This window comes from Myxine glutinosa, chromosome 4 (assembly GCF_964187855.1).
Source record: "Myxine glutinosa chromosome 4, kmMyxGlut1.1, whole genome shotgun sequence".
In the NCBI taxonomy this organism is placed as follows: Eukaryota; Metazoa; Chordata; class Myxini; order Myxiniformes; family Myxinidae; genus Myxine; species Myxine glutinosa.
The window spans coordinates 29,919,214-29,939,020 of record NC_136264.1 but is presented as its reverse complement, the minus strand read 5'-3'; the positions used below and the strand labels follow the sequence as shown (position 1 = coordinate 29,939,020).

Sequence of the window (19,807 nt, the reverse complement as noted above, 5' to 3'; positions counted from 1 at the left end):
CCACTTCTTCTAATTTCTGCTTCACCTCCTTTATTCCCCGGTACGTCTCCTCAAGCTCGTCCTCCAAGGCTACCTTGACCGTTTCCATGTGCGTCCTCACCTGCCGGTCCTTTGTCTCCATTACCTCTGTCACCTCGTCCAACCTCGTTGTCAGTCCCTCACGTACCATCTGACATTCCCTCTTCGTCGCTATCAATTCATCTTTTAGTTCTTTCTGTGTCGCCTTTAACCCTCCTAATACCGCAGTGTTCCTTTGAACCTGCTCCGTTACTTCTTTTTGTCCCTCCGTCAGCTGTTCCACCTCCTGCGTCAGGTCCTCTATGCCCCCTTGTAGCTTTACAGTCCCCTTTCTCACCTCCTTCTCCATGTGCTCCTCACAGTGCCTCACCTCCTCGCGCACTCCTCCGACCTCCTCACTCACTCCTCTCCTGATCTCCTCTCCCATCACTTGCATCTCCTGCCCAGATGCCACCCTCATCTGCTCCATTTCCTCCCTGTGAGCATCCAGTTTGGTTTCTACCCCCATTCTGACCCCCTCTATCCGCTGCTCCATTTGTTTAACTTCCCTTTCCGCTTGGTTCCTCATGTCCCTCAATTTGCCTTCCATACTGTTTTCTAACCCCTCTAACCGCTTTTGCATCCCTTCCATTTGATTCTCTTGAGCGGCCATTCTGTTTTCTACCCCCATTAACCCATTTCTCACCTCTTTTATCCCGTTGTCTAACCCCTCAAAATTATTGTCTAACTTCCCAAATTTCTTGTCTAACTCCTCAAAATTATTGTCTAACTTCCCAAATTTCTTGTCTAACCCCTCACCGGTACCCCTCGCTTCGTCCCTCATTACCCCCATTTGGCCCTCTAATCGCTCACTATCAGCCCTCATTTGCTCACTCTGAGCATCCATCTGGTTCCCCATTACCCCCATTTGGCCCTCCAATCGCTCACCCATTTGTTCCATAAGGGCCCTCATTTGCAGGAGGAAAAGGTTCGAATCCACCAGCGGCGCTACCACGGCCGCGGGCGTGGTCGCCGTGGCCATGTGCGAGGCGCCATTTCGTGCGTCTGCTACCCTCACTGCTTCGCTCTCCTCTTGTCCCTCAATTTGGTCCTGGATCGACCCTGCCTCACTCTCTTCTACCGGAACCCAGCCGTCTTGGTCTGCCATAGCGCGACTTTCAAAATTCGGGTTTTTATTTTCGTAAAACAAAATCAAATTTCGCCGTTATAATTTCAAGCGCGTGAAACGCGCTCCGGATCGAATTCCACTTCCCAACACCAATTGTTACCCTCATGGTACAATTGGTGTTCCAAAATTTGGGCCTAACAAATTTAGTCCCAGGTCCGAATCCAACTCCTCGACACCAAATGTTACAGACGCGGTTGTGGATGTTGGTTTACCGAGCGGTTTGGTATGACCGCGTCTGCACAGTTTACCCGATTATACTCGAACGTTGGCCGAGTCGCGCTATGCTAAATCAATTACGGAAAGGACACAACGGCTGGATTAAATGACACGACACCAGGGGTACAGTTCTCAAGACCTCCGGAGGAGGTTATAATAGTTCGGAACGTTAGATTACAAGGACAAGAGAGACAGCATAGGAAGGTAGGCACTTAAATACGGTCTTATAGTAACCCCGACAGACGACAGATAAACGGGACAAGACTGACTCACACGGGGATTGATGGCAAGGAAGGGCAGGTAGTCGAGGCTCAAGGTGCACCTTGGCGCAGGGGCAGAATCGACCCGGTCCGGTCCAGAGATGCGGGAGGTCTCGTCGCGCTGGAGGTGGCGTCTGTTTCTCCTTCGTGGCTGAGGCGCATCTGACGTCACGTCCGGTAAGTCGCTGCGTATATCCGGCGGGGAGTGACACGCCCTCGGCTCGTTAGCTCCGCCCCAGATGGAATCGGCCCGTTGCTTCTTATTGGGTGCGGGGGGTTACCGGGCTCCGCCCTTGACGAGGGGCCGACAGGCAGCCCCTTCGTGGTAACCCCGTCGGCGCACATGGGTAATGGCGGCTAACCGAGCCGGAGTGAGGACGCACACTCCCCGCGCGCTGTTGTGGTAGTTGTTGTTGTTGTTGTTTCATGGGGAAGATGGGAGGAGGTATGGGGAGGTCCTAAACTCACTACTGGTGCCATACAATCACATTCTGGTGCAACGAAGAGTCAGAATTAATGGAAACGAGTCCTTAACTGACATAGACTAAGAATAACTAGCAAGATGTCCGAAAGTTGTCTACGTGAGATGCGGTGGACCTGGGCACGACATTTAATGGGGGAAAAAGGGGAAGGTCGGTTCTACAGAGTGTTATTTACAGGCAATGGGACTAGGGAATGGGGGATTGGGGATAGTTGGGGGGTATTGGGGAAATAGGGGAATATTTACAAGCGGATATGGAGGCCAAATCCCATATCCGCAACAGTCCGAAGTGTTTGACTGCCGAACCAATCCGTTTGACTGCCGAACTGCCGTTTGACTGCCGTTTGACTGTTTGACTGCAGTTATTTTGCCCAAAGGCTGTGCTACGAAATATTAAGTCGAGGGTGTCAATAATTTTGTCAATGCCATTTCTTTTTATTTTCTGATTTAAAAGGATATATTAAGTTCTGAGTCAAAAACAAAGGTTCTGTAATATTAACAGTGAAATAAAGAATTGTGGAGACCAAATACATTTGTCAATTTCAACTTCTTTTTAGAGAAAATTGTCATTGTCATTGTCAATCAATCATCGCTTCTGATATTAAATCCTTTCCTCTTCTCCAATGGCTTTCTCAGACCATCAATTTGGATTCAGACCAGGTCATTCTACTCTGGACATGCTGCTTCTGCTTTCTCAATAATGGATGGAGGTCCTCAATGCCAAACAGGAAATCAGAGCTGTCTCCCTTGACATATCTTGTGCCTTCGATTCGGTCTGGCACCCCGCTCTGCTCACCAAACTCTCCTTCTATGGTATCCATGGAGACCTCCACACATGGCTTGCCAACTTCCTCTCTGGTCGCAGTCATCGTGTGGCCCTGAATGGAATTCTCTCATCTTCCCTTCCTGTTCAGGCTGGAGTTCCCCAAGGCAGTATTCTGGGTCCTGTGCTTTTCTGGTCTTCATCAATGATCCCTTCGACTCTCTGGAAAATCCTCTCTATCTCTTTGCTGTTGACTCCCCTCTCTGCCCTCAGATTCCTCATCCCTCAGATCGGCAGTCTGCAGCCTCCTCACTCTCTGCAGACCTGGACAAAATCACAGACTGGTCAAACAAGTGGAACATGTCTTTCAAACCTGACAAATCTCACACTCTCACTATGGCTCTCAGAAAAGACCGACTGGACAACCCTCCCTTCCACTTTCTGAATAATCGTCTCCAAGAAGTTCTGTCACTCAAGCTTTTGGGTCTCACTATCTGCCATGATCTTTCCTGGGAAAACCACATTTCCAAGCTGGCCTCCAAAGCCAGTCGTCTGGGCATCCTCCATCGTGCGAAGTCCTTTCTGGACACTTCTGAGCTCCTCACCACACACAAAGCTTTCGTCCGCAGGTCAATGGAATAATGCTCTCACCTCTGGGCTGGTGCTCCTGTCTCACACCTAGCTCGGCTTCACGCTGTTGAAACCAAAGCATTCAGAATCATTGGAATCTCCCGCAATGAAGCTGATTCTGAGGGCCTTTCTCTCTCTTACTGCAGGCAGGTGGTTGGTGGTCTTTCTGTCTTCTACCAACTCCTCTTCGGCCTAGCTCCCCCAGCTCTGTCTGTCCTGTGTCCCCCAAATATTCCTGCAGGATGCACAAGATCTGCCAGAAACCCTCTTTGGTGAAAATCAAGACTCTCTGCTCAACTTCACTCTCTCATTCCTCTTTTCTCCCACCTCTGGAACAATGTCCCACACTCTCTTCAATCCCTCTCCTCTCTACAGGTCTTTAAAACAGCTGTTCACCACTTTCTCTTATCTTCCCACATCCAAAACTTGCTCTTTTCTACCTTCATTAAAACACCCCAAATCCACCACTTTCAATCTCCAACTTCTTTCCTGAAATTCCTAGTCGTGTTCATTTGCTTTATACCTTGCATGTACCCCTTCCACCCACCTCACTCCCTCCTCCACCGGCCCTCTCCCTTCCACAGATCTACCGAGGTCACTGTTCTCCACTGTTGTTGCGCTTGTTTGCTTTCCTCTCTCTCCTCCTCTTGGCTCCAGCCCCATTTATTTATTGTAAGTTTTATGTGTCCGTGCATGCTTTCGTATGTCATGTGTTAGCTCTTACACGAGCCTTGACTGTATACAAAAAAAGAAAATGAATGTGAAACATTCGTGTGAATCCATTTCCATTGGGCTTTTTGAGTCCCAAACCTCCGTAGCGTTAATGAGTGAAGTACGTTCAGTCTGCAGGCCGAGTGAGTTTATTCCTTTCGCTCGAACCGATCATATTTGCAATGTAACTAACGGCTGGTATCTTGGTTTTCACATGTAAGATTGGGAAACAGATTGCATCATTATTCTCAAAGAATGCCGCAAGACTTTTTTTAAATTTTCCTCCCCACCAGCAAACAACGTGTTTCATCCCAGGTTGGTTTCTGACAAACTAGTGTTACAGATTCGTCACTTCCGTTGTTGTGGTTCTCATCCACTGTAAATATTTTTGGTTCCATGTACTATTATTGTTATCGTTTAAGTGAATTGGAGATAACTGTTTTCAAAAGCTAAAAAAAATTAATGTTTTAAAAAGAAACCGAAAAACCGGATCGGGAATCGGACGAAGAAGAAGAGGAGGAAGAGGAGGAAAAGGAGGCGGAGCGAGTGAGGTCGGAGAAGGAGCCGAGCTGCGTTGAGGTTTTGAGCAAACGCTGGCGAACGGGGGTCACAAGTGAACTTTGGGTTTCCTGGGAAAGCGATTCCTGCGACAGAGTTGTTATCGCTGTGACAGATAAACCTGGTGACAGGTTTTGCAGTTGATTCCGAAGAGAATCATTGGAGTGCCGTTACGTCTCGAGAACGGACCGTTGGCCATTTTGCTCGCGCCTGATTTCGCATCGCTCCAGGTTTTTCACCTCGCTTCAACCATTTCACCGCATCCAGACGTTAACCTGGTGTGTGTGTGTAACGTGGATTTTGAGTGTGAATTTGCGGTTCGCCGATTGGGAGCCGTTGAACGTCCATACCCGAAGGTGTGATTTCCCAGTCGCCTCTTGAGGACACCTTTTCCCATCTTTGGCAGTGTGACTGTCAACCAAGCGGGATTCTGGTCTCGATACAACATCGTTCTGACGATCACTGGAGCGTGGATCGACTTTGGTTTGAAGCTGGGACAGAGACATTGGGAATGTTATTTTCGCTCACTTGGAGCACAGTGAGTTACATTGTACGAAACTGATGGTACCATCATAGGAATGATATATTGGTTGTACAATTGATTAATATTGTTATTGTGCTGTTATTCTTGTGTGATCTTAATGCAATACTTGTTTGTTGGTAACAATTGGTGTGGTTTCACCATTGATCTTTGACACACAGAATAACAGATCTGTTTGCCGTGACTCCTCTCGGGGCTCGGAGATACACCGTGACCGGGGTTTGGGGAGGAGCACGTAACACTAGGCAAAAACAAAATAGGCTTGATGGAGCATTTGCAATGAATCGATTACTTCTCTAATCTGATACTTAGTTCCGATTTAAATGTCATGCTTGTGTGATATTTATTGAAATAAAGCTTTACATTTACATAATCTGTAGGATCCAGAAACGTATCGGAACAGCATGGTATTCGTATATCGTAGTACTGTACAAGGTGATGTTCAAAAATGGAGGCACCGCCAATTCTTATACCTGCCCAGTGGCAAGGGTGAGGTCCAACTAAGTGGTCATCATCTCCGACTGTGCAGGCATTGTGTGCAGCCTTAAATACCCTCCTCAGGCAGATGGGGGTATCACGTGGCTGCAATAAGTAGATGACGAGACCCAACATCGTTTTCATCATCGCCTGAAAATGATGCCTGAGGAAATGGTGGAAACGACGTTGGGTCTCGCCATCTGCTAATTGCAGTTTCGTCATGTGACTGCACAGTTCCAGATGCAGAACAGCTGATGATCAAAACATTGGACATGGGCCTCAGCTGCGGGGCAGCTATTAATGTTGAATTATCGATTGTTCCCAACTACAATCGACCTTCTCCTCTCCTCTGACGCTGGTAACCTCAACATTCTCGTCCTCCTCGACCTCAGCGCTGCCTTTGACACCATCGATCACACTATCCTCCTCACCCGACTTGAATCCACCTTTAACGTTACCGGCACTGCCCTCTCTTGGATTAAATCATACCTCTATGACAGATGCCAGTTCATCTCCATCAATAACTGCAAATCCCCCACTGCTCCCCTCCCCCAAGGTGTCCCCCAAGGTTCAGTTCTTGGCCCCCTCCTCTTCATCCTTTACCTGTCCCCGCTCGGTCACTTAATCCGCCGTCATGGTCTCCAATTCCACTGCTTCGCCGATGACATCCAGCTTTTCATCTCCACCAAGTTCGTCTCCACCGACACCCACTCTATCCTGACAAACTGCATCACTGAAATAAAATCTTGGCTTCAAATCAACTTCCTCAAGCTTAACTGTGATAAATCTGAAATAATCATCATTGGCCCAAAAACGCTCACAAAATCCACCCATAACTTTGCCCTCAACATCGACGGTATCCCAGTATCCACCTCCCCTCACATCCGGAATCTTGGCGTCATCTTTGACCAAACCCTTTCCTTCGACAAATACACTAAACAGATCACAAAGTCAGCCTTCTTTCACCTGAAAAACATTGCCCGTCTCCGCTCATCCCTCTCCTCCACGGCTGCAGAAACCCTCATCCACGCCTTCATCACCTCCCGTCTGGACTACTGCAATAGCCTCCTCTATGGTTCACCCTCAAAAATCACCAATAAACTCCAATACATTCAGAACTCTGCTGCCCGTCTACTCACCCATTCCCGGACCCGTGACCACATCACCCCCGTCCTTTACAAGCTTCACTGGCTCCCCATCCCCCAGAGAATCCAGTACAAAATCCTCCTCTTGACATACAAAGCCCTCCATAACCTGGCCCCATCCTACCTGGCTGACCTCCTCTCCAGACACACTCCCACCCGCAACCTCCGCTCTGCTGGTACAAACCTCCTGACCCCCTCCATCCGGACCAAATTCAGATCCTGGGGGGACAGGGCCTTCTCCATCGCTGCGCCCACCCTCTGGAACTCACTACCTCACACCATCAGAGACTCCTCCTCACTCACCACATTCAAAACATCACTAAAGACCCACCTGTTCAACACTGCATTCAACATTCAACCCACAGCATTTAACCCCTGACTATCTCTTCTCCTTCTCCCTCCTTTTGCTTTAAATATTTCCCTATTGATTCTTGTCTTTTTTGAAATTGTTGTTTTCATGTATTGTTATGCATTATGTTTGCCACTCTGTCAAAGCGCCTTTGGGCTTCTGGAAAAGCGCTATACAAAATAAATGAATTATTAATTATTATTATTATTATTACAACCACGTTTTGTGGATTTGTAGAATGTGGTGTACAGCATAACAGCATGCATTGCTGTTATGTAATTGTTTTATGTAATGTCATGGTATGATGTCTGCAGGCATCGTTGGAACTAATGGATATGGATATCGACATAGACCCGCAGGAGGAGCCGTCCGCACCAGCTGACGCAGGACCCGCAGGAGCCAGCTACACCATAGAAAACCAAACTTTGGTACTTGCACCAGCACCTCCTGAAAATTTATATTATATGCCACTGCACCATTCACAGTTGACACACCAAGACATCCATACACCATTTCCTCGCTTTTTTGGTCCACCTGACGAATGTTTGTCTCTCCTCTATGTTGATCCCTTTGTGTTGTCCCTTGCAGGATCTGGAGGCGTATGCAGCAGGGTACGCTGGGCCAATGCGTGTTGAGAGACTTGCTTTCGTGGCTGAACACTGTCCTCTCCTACGTGTGAAGGCTTTGTTTGCAGCTCTGCTTCATGTGCAAAAGTCCTTCAATGTAGACCTCTATGAGGAGCTGCACCGCAAGCTAGCCCTTGCATTAAGGTGATTGTGATCTTCATCTCATGTCTGCTGGAGTCAACGGATGTCATTCTCCTTGTTTTTATTATACTAGTGAGGTACCCGTGCTACGCATGGGTGGGAGGCCAGAAGCAAACAGACAATGCAGAAACAGTGAACGATAAAGCATGAAATCAATAAATTCCACATTCCTGAAGCACCTTCATTCGCACGTCAGACATGGACAGCAAGTTCGTGGAGGACTTCAATGAAAAACGTACCCATTCGCAAACAAACGCGTACGTTTGTTCCATTCCCAGTCAATGGCGAATCTGCATATGGCGATCCGCGAATTCACGTTTAGAAAGTAGAAACTGTCACGGCATTTCGTCATTCACTTGAACTCGATATCTCTTTTTTTCATTCCATACAGCATAACTCCAATCACAAATACACATTAATATAATAAACATTGAACAACATTCGTGACATAAACAAATATTTAAATCCTGATGTGAAGTTCCATACGGTTGGGTGAACACAATTACGAATTCAAAATCGTACTTGTATTCACTCAATTCCACTCATCAATTGATACTTTAACAAAACGATTAACACGATTAACGTTTAACAATTAAACATTACGATTGAATGACGGTTGTATTGGGATATTATCAAACCCGCGCATTGCGTAATCTGTCCACTTCTGCATTCGTGGCAGGTTCGTAATTCTCATCAAAATCTAAACAGTATTTGTAGAATTTCAATAAAAGCCACATCTCTGTTCATATTGGTAAATATTATTCCATCGTGTTTGGAAAAACTGGAAAATTGGAAAATTGGGAAAAAATTCGAAAAACAATATGGCCTATTTTACCCCAAGGGGTCCCAGGAATATCCACCCAAAATATCGTTGCGATCGGTTCAGCCGTTTTTGCTGTACCTTCGAATGGACAGACGGACATTTGGTGAATTATAGTAAGATGAGAGTCAAATCACATTCACCATAACAGTCTTGTGCACCTCACCTCACCTCATCTTGCTGCCTCTCCGGCTGAAACCTCAACCTCAGTTGTTTGGTCGATAACATTATCAAGGCTCAATTAAATTTTGGATGGTCACCGATCAAGTGCTTGGCAGGCACGTGGGGCAAATTCTTCTTCTTTTTGTGTTCTCGCCTTTCCCCATTCATGGATGTAGAGTTTCATAACTGCACCTTTTGTAATTTGCTCTGGATAGTAATCCAGAGCAAAAATAATCAACTTTGTTGACACTTCGTAAGCCAGACGAGCGGTGGAGATGCTTGTAGAGATGCCTAGCACTCGGGACTGAGCCTTCTGCCTTCAAGGCCTGGTGAACTGGTCAAATGGGCAGGCCTGAGCTTATGATCCCCACGTTTTTTTTGAAAAAAAGCGGGTGCATATTGTAATCAGGTCAGTCTGTCTGTGTCTGTCCCTGTCGGTACGTGCATCCGTCATGCTATCTCTTCCTCAGTTATTGTGCAGAAATTTACCAAACCTGGTAGTTATGATCACGTGCCAAGCAGATAAGAAGGTGTGAGAGCAGTATCATGTTGGGCAGCGTCAAAAGGTTAACGACCAAAAAATGCAATTACATGCACATTTTAGAACATTTTCATCTGAAACTGTATCTGCAATCAACATTGGAAGTGTGGGGATTTGTGATGGTTTACCATCGAATTCTGTAGTACCACTTTGTGATGGTGTACCATCGACTTTACTTTTTGAAAAAAAAACAAGGGGTTATTGGAATTGGTTCAGTCTGTCCAACCGTCACCCTGTCTCCTCCTAAGCAGTTGTGCATTCATTTACCACACTTGGTAGTTATGATCACTGCATAGTACGAAGGTGCAAGAGCAGCATCATTTTTGGCCCTGCCCCTGGGGTGACGTCAAAAGTTCAAATTCCAAAAATTGGAATTGCAGCGCATTTTTAAAAGTAAACTTTGTATATGCAATCAATATTGGGGTATGACTGAAATATGTAACTATTTTTGGGGATTTTATCTCCTTTTCATGCCCCAGGGAATGGGGACTTGGGGTCACAGGCATCAAAATGGGGAAGAAAGTTTAACTCGAAATTTGAAATTGAACTTTTTGCCATCTTTGAACTTTGCTTTTGGTGGGAAGCATTGGGATTTGAGATGGCGAGTCATCAACTTCGCTCTTGTGTTTATTTTTGCCCCATTTATTTTAACTAGTACACCCACTCCGTACTGGAGCGGAAGGAATGCTCTTGTTATTATCCTCTCTGGAATATATAGATAACAGTAGATCTCAGCTTGGGCTTCCAGAACATTGAGTGTGTGCTCGATTACCAAGTTTCTTATAGAGCGCTCACTTAGTGGTTGAAGCATCCAAGGGAGTACTCCATTCAAAACTGTTGATAAGGAACGGCAGGCTTGGGAAGCGCTTGCTAGCTGCTTGGTAACTGAATACACCCTGGGTTTTCTCCCTTTCCATTTTGTGTTATACAGCAGTAGTGACTGTTTCAAAAGGTAATCAAACGTATTTGTGGTTTATAATATTTTTTGGGGTGCCCACGAAACGTCACGATCCGCTGTTTATAAACATTAACACAGTATTTGTCCAATGATGAAAAAAATCCTTTGGCGAGGGGGGATATAAGCATTGTTTTTTGTTTTTGTTGTTTTTTTATTTATTGTTTTTTTTATTTGTTGTTTTTTGTTTGTTTTTTTATTGTTTTTTGTTGTTGTTTTTATTTTATTTTATTGTTTTTTGTTGTTTTTTGTTTTTTTATATTGTTTTTTAATAAGGCCAAGTAAAATACATTATTTGTTTCTTGTCCCTGCCTGCTTTTTTTTTGACGGCTACCTCCCTTTATTGATATTTACTATTATCTGTCCAGATCTAAAAATAAAAAATAAAACTTTAAATTTTTTGTCACTTGAGTCTGGAACCCAGACCAATCATTATTTTGCAGTCTCTGTGGGCTTCGCGCTCATGTAAATGATTTCAATCTCGTCTGTAAGTACGCTTGATCACGCCGCACCGCGCTCAGCGATTGCGATGTTCGAGACATGTAAATGTACGTGCATACGTAACATGTACAGTTAAGTTTGATAGCGTGTGATAACGTGTGCGTTATTGATCTTAAGAACAAGCTTTGTCGGGAGCTGTATTTGAGCTACTGACAAAGTACAGCAAACTTGGATCTTAAATTTGTCTTCATTTGTGTATGCATCCGGAAGGTCGGTAGAAAGTTTTTGAAGTCATGGTATTGCCTTCCGTTGGATTTGCCTTCCATGGGGCATGATGTCTAAGGTCTGTGCCTCAGTACAAATTTATCCTCTGAAATGTACTCTGAAGCAGGTTCTCCTCAAGGATTTGCCTTTTTTTTGGCTCCATTCATTGTTCGATGTTAGTTAGAATATTTGGCTCCAATATTTTGCCTCATGCTGTGAGTCTTTCACATGCCTTTTTGCAAACTCCAGGCATACTGTCATGTGCATGTTCTCCAGAGTGGCGTCCATCTGACAACTCTCCCATAAAGTCTAGATTTGTGAAGTGCGGTAGAGACTGTTGTCCTTCCGTCAGATTCTCCCATCTCAGCCAAGGAACTGTGGAGTTCTGTCAGAGTGGTTATTTGGTTCTTGGTCACCTCCCTGACAAGGTCCTTCTTGCCGGTTGCTCAGTTTGGTCAGACAGACAGCTCTCGGAAGAGTCTGGGTAGTTCCATATTATTTATTTTTCCTAATGATGGGGCTCACTGTACTCTTGGGAACTTTCAACACTCTATAAATTGTTTTATTCACTTCCTTGGGTCTATGCCTCCTCACAATTCTATCTCAGAGTTCTACGGACAGTTCTTTGGACTTCATGGTGGAGTTTCTTCTCTGACATGCACTGTCATTTGTGTGACCTTGTAAAAAGGTGTTTCTTTCTAAATAATGTCCAGTCAATGGAATTGGCCACAGTTGGACTCCAATCAAGTTGTAGAGACATGTCAAGGATGATCAAAGGAAACTGAATGAGTTTCATAGCAAAGTGGGTGAATACTTATTGACCCAAGACATTTCAGCCTTTCATTTCAAATTCATTTGAAAAAATTCTAAAAACAAAAAACAAATTCTACTTTCATATTATGGGGTACTATGTGTAGATCAGTGACAAAAAAATCTCAGTTTAATTTATTTTAAATTCAGGCTGTAACATAACAAAATGTGAAAAAAGTCAAGGGGTGTGAATACTTTCTGAAGGCATTGTATGGGATGTGTGTTGGTGGCAGTGCTTGTCTTTGGTCTGGTTCATTTCACCTTGTGTTGGCCATTTTGAGAAAAATATAACAAATCTGGAAAATAGCAAATAGTAAGAAGGCACTGACCTCCTTTTTTTTTAAAGCCCGGACAAGAAACTAATAATTTATTTTACCTGACCTAACATAAATATGATGCCATTATCATTGGTGCTATTATTACTTTTTGATTAGAAGTGGCCTTGGAAAAATGCCACGATTTGCTGCCTCAACACAGATTTTGCCCAAGGCCGAAATCCTCCTTGAGAATGGGAGTGGGGAGAAACGGAAGTCACTACAACCTCCATCGTGTGATCTGTTGTCCTCTTGTCAAGTTTGGTTGACATTGGATAAGTAATACCGAATGTGTCGCGGTGAGACAGACAGACACCAAATTGGCTATATTTCTGAATGATTGTCTGCACAGTCATCTTGCTATTTTGATGCTTTCCCTGCGTTAGATAGCTGTTTAAACGTGTCGGCCTTCTTTCGGATTTGTTTGTGGCCTGTTGTGTGTTAAGCATGCAATTTGCATTCCATTGCATGTCCTCATTTACCATCGCTGTTTCAATTGCATTGTTGAACCTCCCTGCCTTGAATTACTAAGTAAAACTGCAAAATCCTTTGCTCATATTGATGTTCTGTCATGGGAAAGAACCACCCATTGAGAGGAGCACAGGTGCAGGTTTTGCGCGCATCTTAAATTTATAGCCGTAACATCGCCAGATACTGGGTTTTATTGCCATTGTGGTTGTAGAAGCTTATCTCGTAGTGCTCGGCTAAACCTATGGGGCTCTCCCCAGGTAGACTGGATAGGCCTCAAGGTCCCTGTCCTCCAAATATAATTGACGTCAGGACGGGGTTGGACCACACAGTGTCCCTGTCCTTTTTCCGTTGCATTATTAGTTTGCTATGAAGTGTGTCTTGATGTTTTTGGCAAATTTGATAGACTCTTAATCTCTTTATGAGAGTTGTGTTTTGAAGGCTGTCACGGCTCGTCGTGATTTCATGCAACATTGTACCATCGGAGTGCATAATTTAATGCGGGCAAGGGGGTTAACAAGGGGAGATGCAGAAAATAGGGCAAAATGGAGAAGATTGTCATGGGGCCCGCAAGGCTAACCCCCACTCTAGCAGGGAAAATGGCCTTAAAATGCCTGTTGGTGTTGTTGTTGTTGTTGGAGTGCATAATTTAAATCCCACAGCTCTGATGTTTTGGAAAATGGAGGAAAGTTACCCTATTTCCAGTGTTTATTACCGACTATTGCCTCGAGTTCATGCTTGTTATCACTCTCTCTTTCTGATTCCCTCTTGGTTGAACAGTCAGTCATCTGTCCTGCCTGATGTAGCAGAAGGTGGGGCCACCGAGGCGGACATCCCTCCGTTGGACACAGCCTGGGTAGAGTCTCAGCGCAAGAAGGCACTTCTGAAACTGGAGAACCTAGACACGGACCTTAAGAACAACAAGAGAAACTCGATCAAGGAGAGCATTCGGTAAGAGAAGGATATGTGCTTGCTCATGGTTCTCTCCATATTAATCTGCAGCCATTGCGGTGGAGATATTGTGCCAAAATTTGAAGCGTACATTTTGCATCTCCAGATTCGGGTGTCGTTACATTTGAGGTTGTTAATGCCAGCATGTGTTATGATTTTTATACCTCCACCATCGAAGATGCCAGAGGCATTATGTTTTTGGGTTGTCTGTCCGGCTGTCTGTGTGTCCGTCAGTGCGTCCGTCTGTCCGTGAATGGTTTTCGTTAGCGCAATAACTTAATAATAGCTGAAGGGGATACAACTCAAAACTTGGTACAGGTACTGTATGTATAATGATGCAAAGATGAGCTGAATAAATTTTGAATTCTAGAGGGCAAAGGTCAGAGGTAATGTTAGGTGAAAATTCTGTTGCCGTGGTTACCGACTATTGCCTCCAGTTCATCCAATCACTGGTCCACAAATAACAGTAACCTGTTGCCGTGGTTACTGTTACTTGTGGACCAGTGATTGGATTTTGACTAAACTTGATACAAGTATGCAGTATCATACTTGTATCAAGTTTGATACTGCATACTCAACTGAATGTTGTTTGATACTCAACAATCCTCTCATTCACAAGCTGAATGCCTCAACTCTGTGTTTGCCTCTAAATCTTGTGTCCCAAACCCATCCCTCTCTGTACCCACCATACCCAGTCGTACCCTGCTGCTCCTGGACTCCGTGTCCTTTCCTCCTGACAAGGTGGAAAAGTTTCTGTCAACCCTCGACTCTGATTCTGCAACTGGACCCGACGGCATCAGCCCACGGGTCCTAAAATCCTGCTCTGCCGCTCTATCTCACCCTCTCTCTGTTCTCTTCACCCTCTCTTTTGCTCAAGGTCAACTGCCATCTGCTTGGAAATCAGCCAACATCACCGCTTTGCACAAAAAAGGTGCAAAAACAGATCCTAGCAACTACAGACCAATCAGCCTTCTCCCAATTATCAGCAAAGTCATGGAATCCATCATTGCTTCAGATATGAAATCTTTCCTCTTCTCCAATGGCTTGATCTCTGATCATCAATTTGGTTTCAGACCAGGTCACTCTACTCTGGACATGCTGCTTCTGCTGTCTCAACAATGGATGGAGGTCCTCAATGCCAAACAGGAAATTAGAGCTGTCTCCCTCGACATATCACGTGCCTTCGACACGGTCTGGCACCCTGCTCTGCTCACCAAACTCTCCTCCTTTGGTATCCATGGAAATCTCCACGCATGGCTGGCGGACTTCCTCTCTAGTCGTCGTCAACGTGTGGCCCTGAATGGGTTTCTCTCATCTCCTCTTCCTGTTCAGGCTGGAGTTCCCCAAGGCAGTGTTCTGGGCCCCGTGCTTTCTCTGGTCTTCATCAATGATCTCTCTGACTCTCTTGAAAATCCTCTCTATCTCTTTGCTGCTGATGACTCCACTCTCTGCCGCTCCATGCCTCTTCCCTCAGATCGGCAGTCTGCAGCCTCCTCACTCTCTGAAGACTTGGACAAAATCACAGACTGGTCAAACAAGTGGAACATGTCTTTCAATCCTGACAAATCTCACACACTTACTATGTCTCTCCGAAAAGATAGACTGGACAACCCTCGCATCTACTTTCTCAACAATCCTCTCCAAGAAGTTCTGTCGCTCAAGCTTTTGGGTCTCACAATCTGCCATGATCTTTCTTGGGAAAACCACATTTCCAAGCTGGCCTCCAAAGCCAGTCGCCGACTGGGCATCCTCCGTCGTGCGAAGTCCTTCTTCGGCACACCTGAGCTCCTCACCACATACAAGGCTTTCATCCGCAGCTCAATGGAATACTGTTCTCCCCTATGGGCCGGTGCTCCTGCCTCACACCTAGCTCGGCTTCACGCTGTTGAATCCAAAGCTTTCAGAATTATTGGAATCTCCCGCGATGAAGCTATCTCTGAGGGCCTTTCACTCACTCACCGCAGGCAGGTAGGTGGTCTTTCTGTCTTCTACCGACTCCTCTCCGGCCTTGCACCCCCAGCTCTCTCTGTGCTCTGTCCCCCAAATATTCCTACAGGTCGCACAAGATCTGTCAGCAACCCTCTGATGGTTAAACTGCCGAAATCTCGGCTCGCTGCTCACCTTCACTCTTTCATTCCTCTTTTCTCCCGCCTCTGGAACAAACTCCCTCACTCCCTTCAATCCCACTCCTCCCTCCAGGTCTTTAAAACAGCTGTTCACCACCATCTCTTATCTTCCCCCATCCAAAACCTTGATCTTTTCTACCCCCGCTAATTCACTCCAGATCCATTCCTGGAAGTCCTGGCAGTGTCCATATGTTTTATACCTCTCCTACCGCCCCCTTCCCATGCCCCCCCCCCCCAAAGCCCTCGCCCTCTCTCAGATCTCTCGATGTCTCCATGTTTCTCGGTCCCTGCTCTCAAATGTTGTGTTTGTGTCCTTCCCCCTCTCTCCCCATCTTGTCTACCGCTCCCGATGTTATATGTTTTATGTGTCGGTTTGTCTTTCTGTGTGATTAATGTTCGCTCTTTCACGAGCCTCGATCTTGTATACAAAAAAAAAAAAAAGAAAGAAAAAAAAAGTGCCTTCGCAAAGTATTCATACCCCTTGATTTTGTTCACATTTTGTTGTATTGCAGCCTGTGAACTAAAAATGGATTGAATTGTTTTTTTGTTACTGATCTGCACATAATACCCCATAATGTCCAAGTGGATTTTTTTTTGGAAATCTGTACAAAATAATTAAGAATGAAATACAGAATTGTCTCATTCACATAGGTATTCAACCCACTGAGTGAATACTTTGTAGAAGCACCTTTGTTGGCGATTACAGCTTCGAATCTTCTTGGTTATGTCTGTATCAGCTTGGCACATCTGGATTTTGGAGTTTCTTCCATTCTTTCTTGCAGATTTGCTCAAGCTTTGTCAAGTTGGATGGGAAGTGTCGGTAAACAGCAATCTTCAAGTCATTCCCCGGATTCTCAATGGGATTGAAATCTGGGCTTTGGCTGGGCCCCTCAAAGTCTTTCACGTTCTTGTTCTGAAGCCATTCCAGTGTTGCTTTGGCTGTATGCTTGGGGTCATTGTCCTGCTGGAACGTAAATGTTTGTCACAGTCTGAGGTCTTTTGCACTCTGAAGCAGGTTCTCCTCAAGGATTTGCCTCCATTTGGCTCCAGTCATTGTTCCCTCTCTACTTCCAATTATCCCAGTCCATGCTGCTGAAAAGCATCTCCATAGCATGATGCTGCCAACACAATGCTTCACAGTCGGGATGGGGTTCGATGGGTGATGAGCTGTCGCTTTCTGCCAGATGGTAGCGCTTTGCATTCAGGCCAAAGAGTCTGATCAAGGTCCTTCTTGTCTGGTTGCTCAGTTTGGTCGGACGTCCAGCTCTAGGAAGAGTCTGGGTAGTTCCATATTCTTTCCATTTCCTGATGATGGAGCTCACTGTGCTCTTGGGAACTTTCAACACTAGAAATTGTTTTATACCCTTCCTTAGATCTTTGCCTCCTCACAATTATATCTCAGAGTTCTACAAACAGTTCCTTGGACTCCATGGTGGAATTTATTCTCTGACATGCACTGTCAATTGTGGGACCTTGTATATAAAGGTGTGTTTCTTTCTAAATCATGTCCAATCAATTGAATTGGCCACAGGTGGACTCCAATCAGGTTGTGGAGACTTCTCAATGATGATCAAATGAAATTGGCTCAATTTGGTCACATCGCACCTGAGCTCAATTTGGAGTGTCATAGCAAAGGGGTTGAATACTTATTGATTCAAAACATTAAAGCTTTTCATTTTTCATTATTTTGCAAAAAATTCTCAAGAAAAATGCCAATTTGATATTTTTAATTCAGGCAGTAACACAACAAAATGTGAAAAAGGCAAGGGGTGTGAATATTTTCTGAAGGCATTGTGTATTATGAAGCAAAGATGAACTGATTAGATATTATCATCAAGAGTTCAAAGGTCAGAGATCATGTCAGGTAAAAATGTTGTTATCAAGACTTATCGAGACTACAAAGCCTGTCAAAAATGTCGGGTTGGAACAGTTTTAATCGACGGTACAGCCTCTTCGGCGTTCCAAATTCTGAAGCATCGGCCTAGTGTCAGGTGTGCTTATGTCTTCTTTGTTTATTAGACATCTTACTGACGTAAAGGAACACTCGTTTTACTCTTCGCGCATTGCACATCATGTGCAGCAAATTTCAAATCCCTGCACCTTGTTTTTATTATTACAAAAAAACACTTTTGTACACCGCCCTTGAGGCTCGGTTTGCAAGCCACGTCGACAATTCCAATAGAAGAGACATAATTCTTCTTCTTTTGGGTCTTCAGAGTCCTTGGGTCTTCTGGTTCCTCAGAGTAATTTGGGTCTTTGGGGTCCTCAGATCTTTTCGGTCCTCTGGGTTTTTACAGTATTTAAGGATCTTTGGGTTATTTTGGATCTTCGGGGTAATTTGGGTCTATGGGTTCACTGGGTCCTCGGGATATTTAAGGGTCTTCAGAGTCCTTCGGGGCTTTTGGGTCTTTGGGGTCCATTGGGTCGTTTGGGTCTTTTGGATAATTTGAGTTTTTTGGGGTCTTCTGAGTCCTTGGGGTCTTTTGGATCCTCGGAGTCTTTTAGTAGTCAGGTTCACTATGTCAATAAATTATATTTCGTTCAAAATCATGGTAGATTAGCAAACCTATACATTTTTGGAAAGGTTATAGCATAAGGAAACTAAAAATCAATGTTTACATTTGGAGAGATACCTGTATGGCGGTCATTTTGGATTTTCAAAATGGCCACTGTAAAATACATATTTTGTTCTATTTCTGCCTCTAATTACCCTAAAAACTTTTTAAAATATACTAAACCTATATTTTCAGGGACAAGGAATCCAATGAAAGTATCAAATTAGTGCTATGGGGAATGGAAAGACACGAATCAAAGGTTTTGAATTGCAAAATACTGTCTTTATATTCGCGATAAGTTGCATAATCAAATACATGTTATCATTTTGTACAGGCAGTTAATAACATAAAAATGTGTCACAATAATTCATATCACCAAACATACACAGGCAGTCAGCAAAATCATATATACACATGCAGTCAGTATAACTTCACATCTACACAGGCAGTCAATGACAAAATATACACAGGCAGTCAATGGCATCAAACATACACGATTACAGAATATGCCATTTAGAGTTCGTCATCACTGTCCTGTGTGTCGTATCTGACAATATAGTCCGCATCGTTTTCACAGTCCGTTCCACACAAGCAAAGGTCGGTCAAATTGATTGGCAAATCGAATTGGTCGAATGGTCGATCGAATCGAATTCGATGAATCGAATCGAATCGAATCGATCGAATTGGTCGAATGGTCGAATGGTCGATCGAAGCGATTGGTCGAATGGTCGAATTGGTCGAATGGAATTGGTCGATTGGTCGAATCGAATTGGTCGGAATTGGCAAATGTAAACATTGATTTTCAGATTTTCCATGTAATAACGTTTCCAAAAATGTATAGGTTTGCTAATCTACCATGATTTTGAACGAAAAAAACATAGTGAACCTGACTATAGGTGGTTTGACCGGTGGACATACAGTCGTGTTCAATGATTGTCCATTAAACCCCCACTCAAATCCCTCCTAAAGCACTACTCAAAGCCTTTAAAACCCACCCTTATGAAGGGGGACAGACATCTCACAAATACACAAACACACATTATGTTTGATGTGGTAGATGATATTCGAGGGTTAAGAATCAAAGAGCCCTTATGATTGGTGGAGAAAAACTGATGAAAGAAAAAAAAAATACGTAGTTTCGTAAAGACACATTTGAGCATTTAGTCAGGTTCACTATTTTTTCGTTCAAAATCATGGTAGATTAGCAAACCTATACATTTTTGGAAACGTTATTACATGGAAAATCTGAAAATCAATGTTTACATTTGCCAATTCCGACCAATTCGATTCGACCAATTCCACCAATTCGACCGATC

General features: G+C 44.4%; 1 protein-coding gene across 2 annotated transcripts in view; it reads left to right on the top strand.

The window, feature by feature from the left end:
• The window catches only part of LOC137424550 (COP9 signalosome complex subunit 1-like), a 146,530-nt gene that overhangs the window by 83,145 nt on the left and 43,578 nt on the right, over window positions 1-19,807 (top strand). For both annotated transcript variants that reach the window (XM_068112124.2, XM_078775574.1), the window contains exons 2-4: window positions 7,632-7,745; window positions 7,906-8,087; window positions 13,640-13,810. In XM_068112124.2, the coding sequence (XP_067968225.2) occupies window positions 7,647-7,745; window positions 7,906-8,087; window positions 13,640-13,810 (452 nt within the window). In that variant the 5' untranslated portion in view covers window positions 7,632-7,646. The remainder of the gene's footprint in view (window positions 1-7,631; window positions 7,746-7,905; window positions 8,088-13,639; window positions 13,811-19,807) is intronic.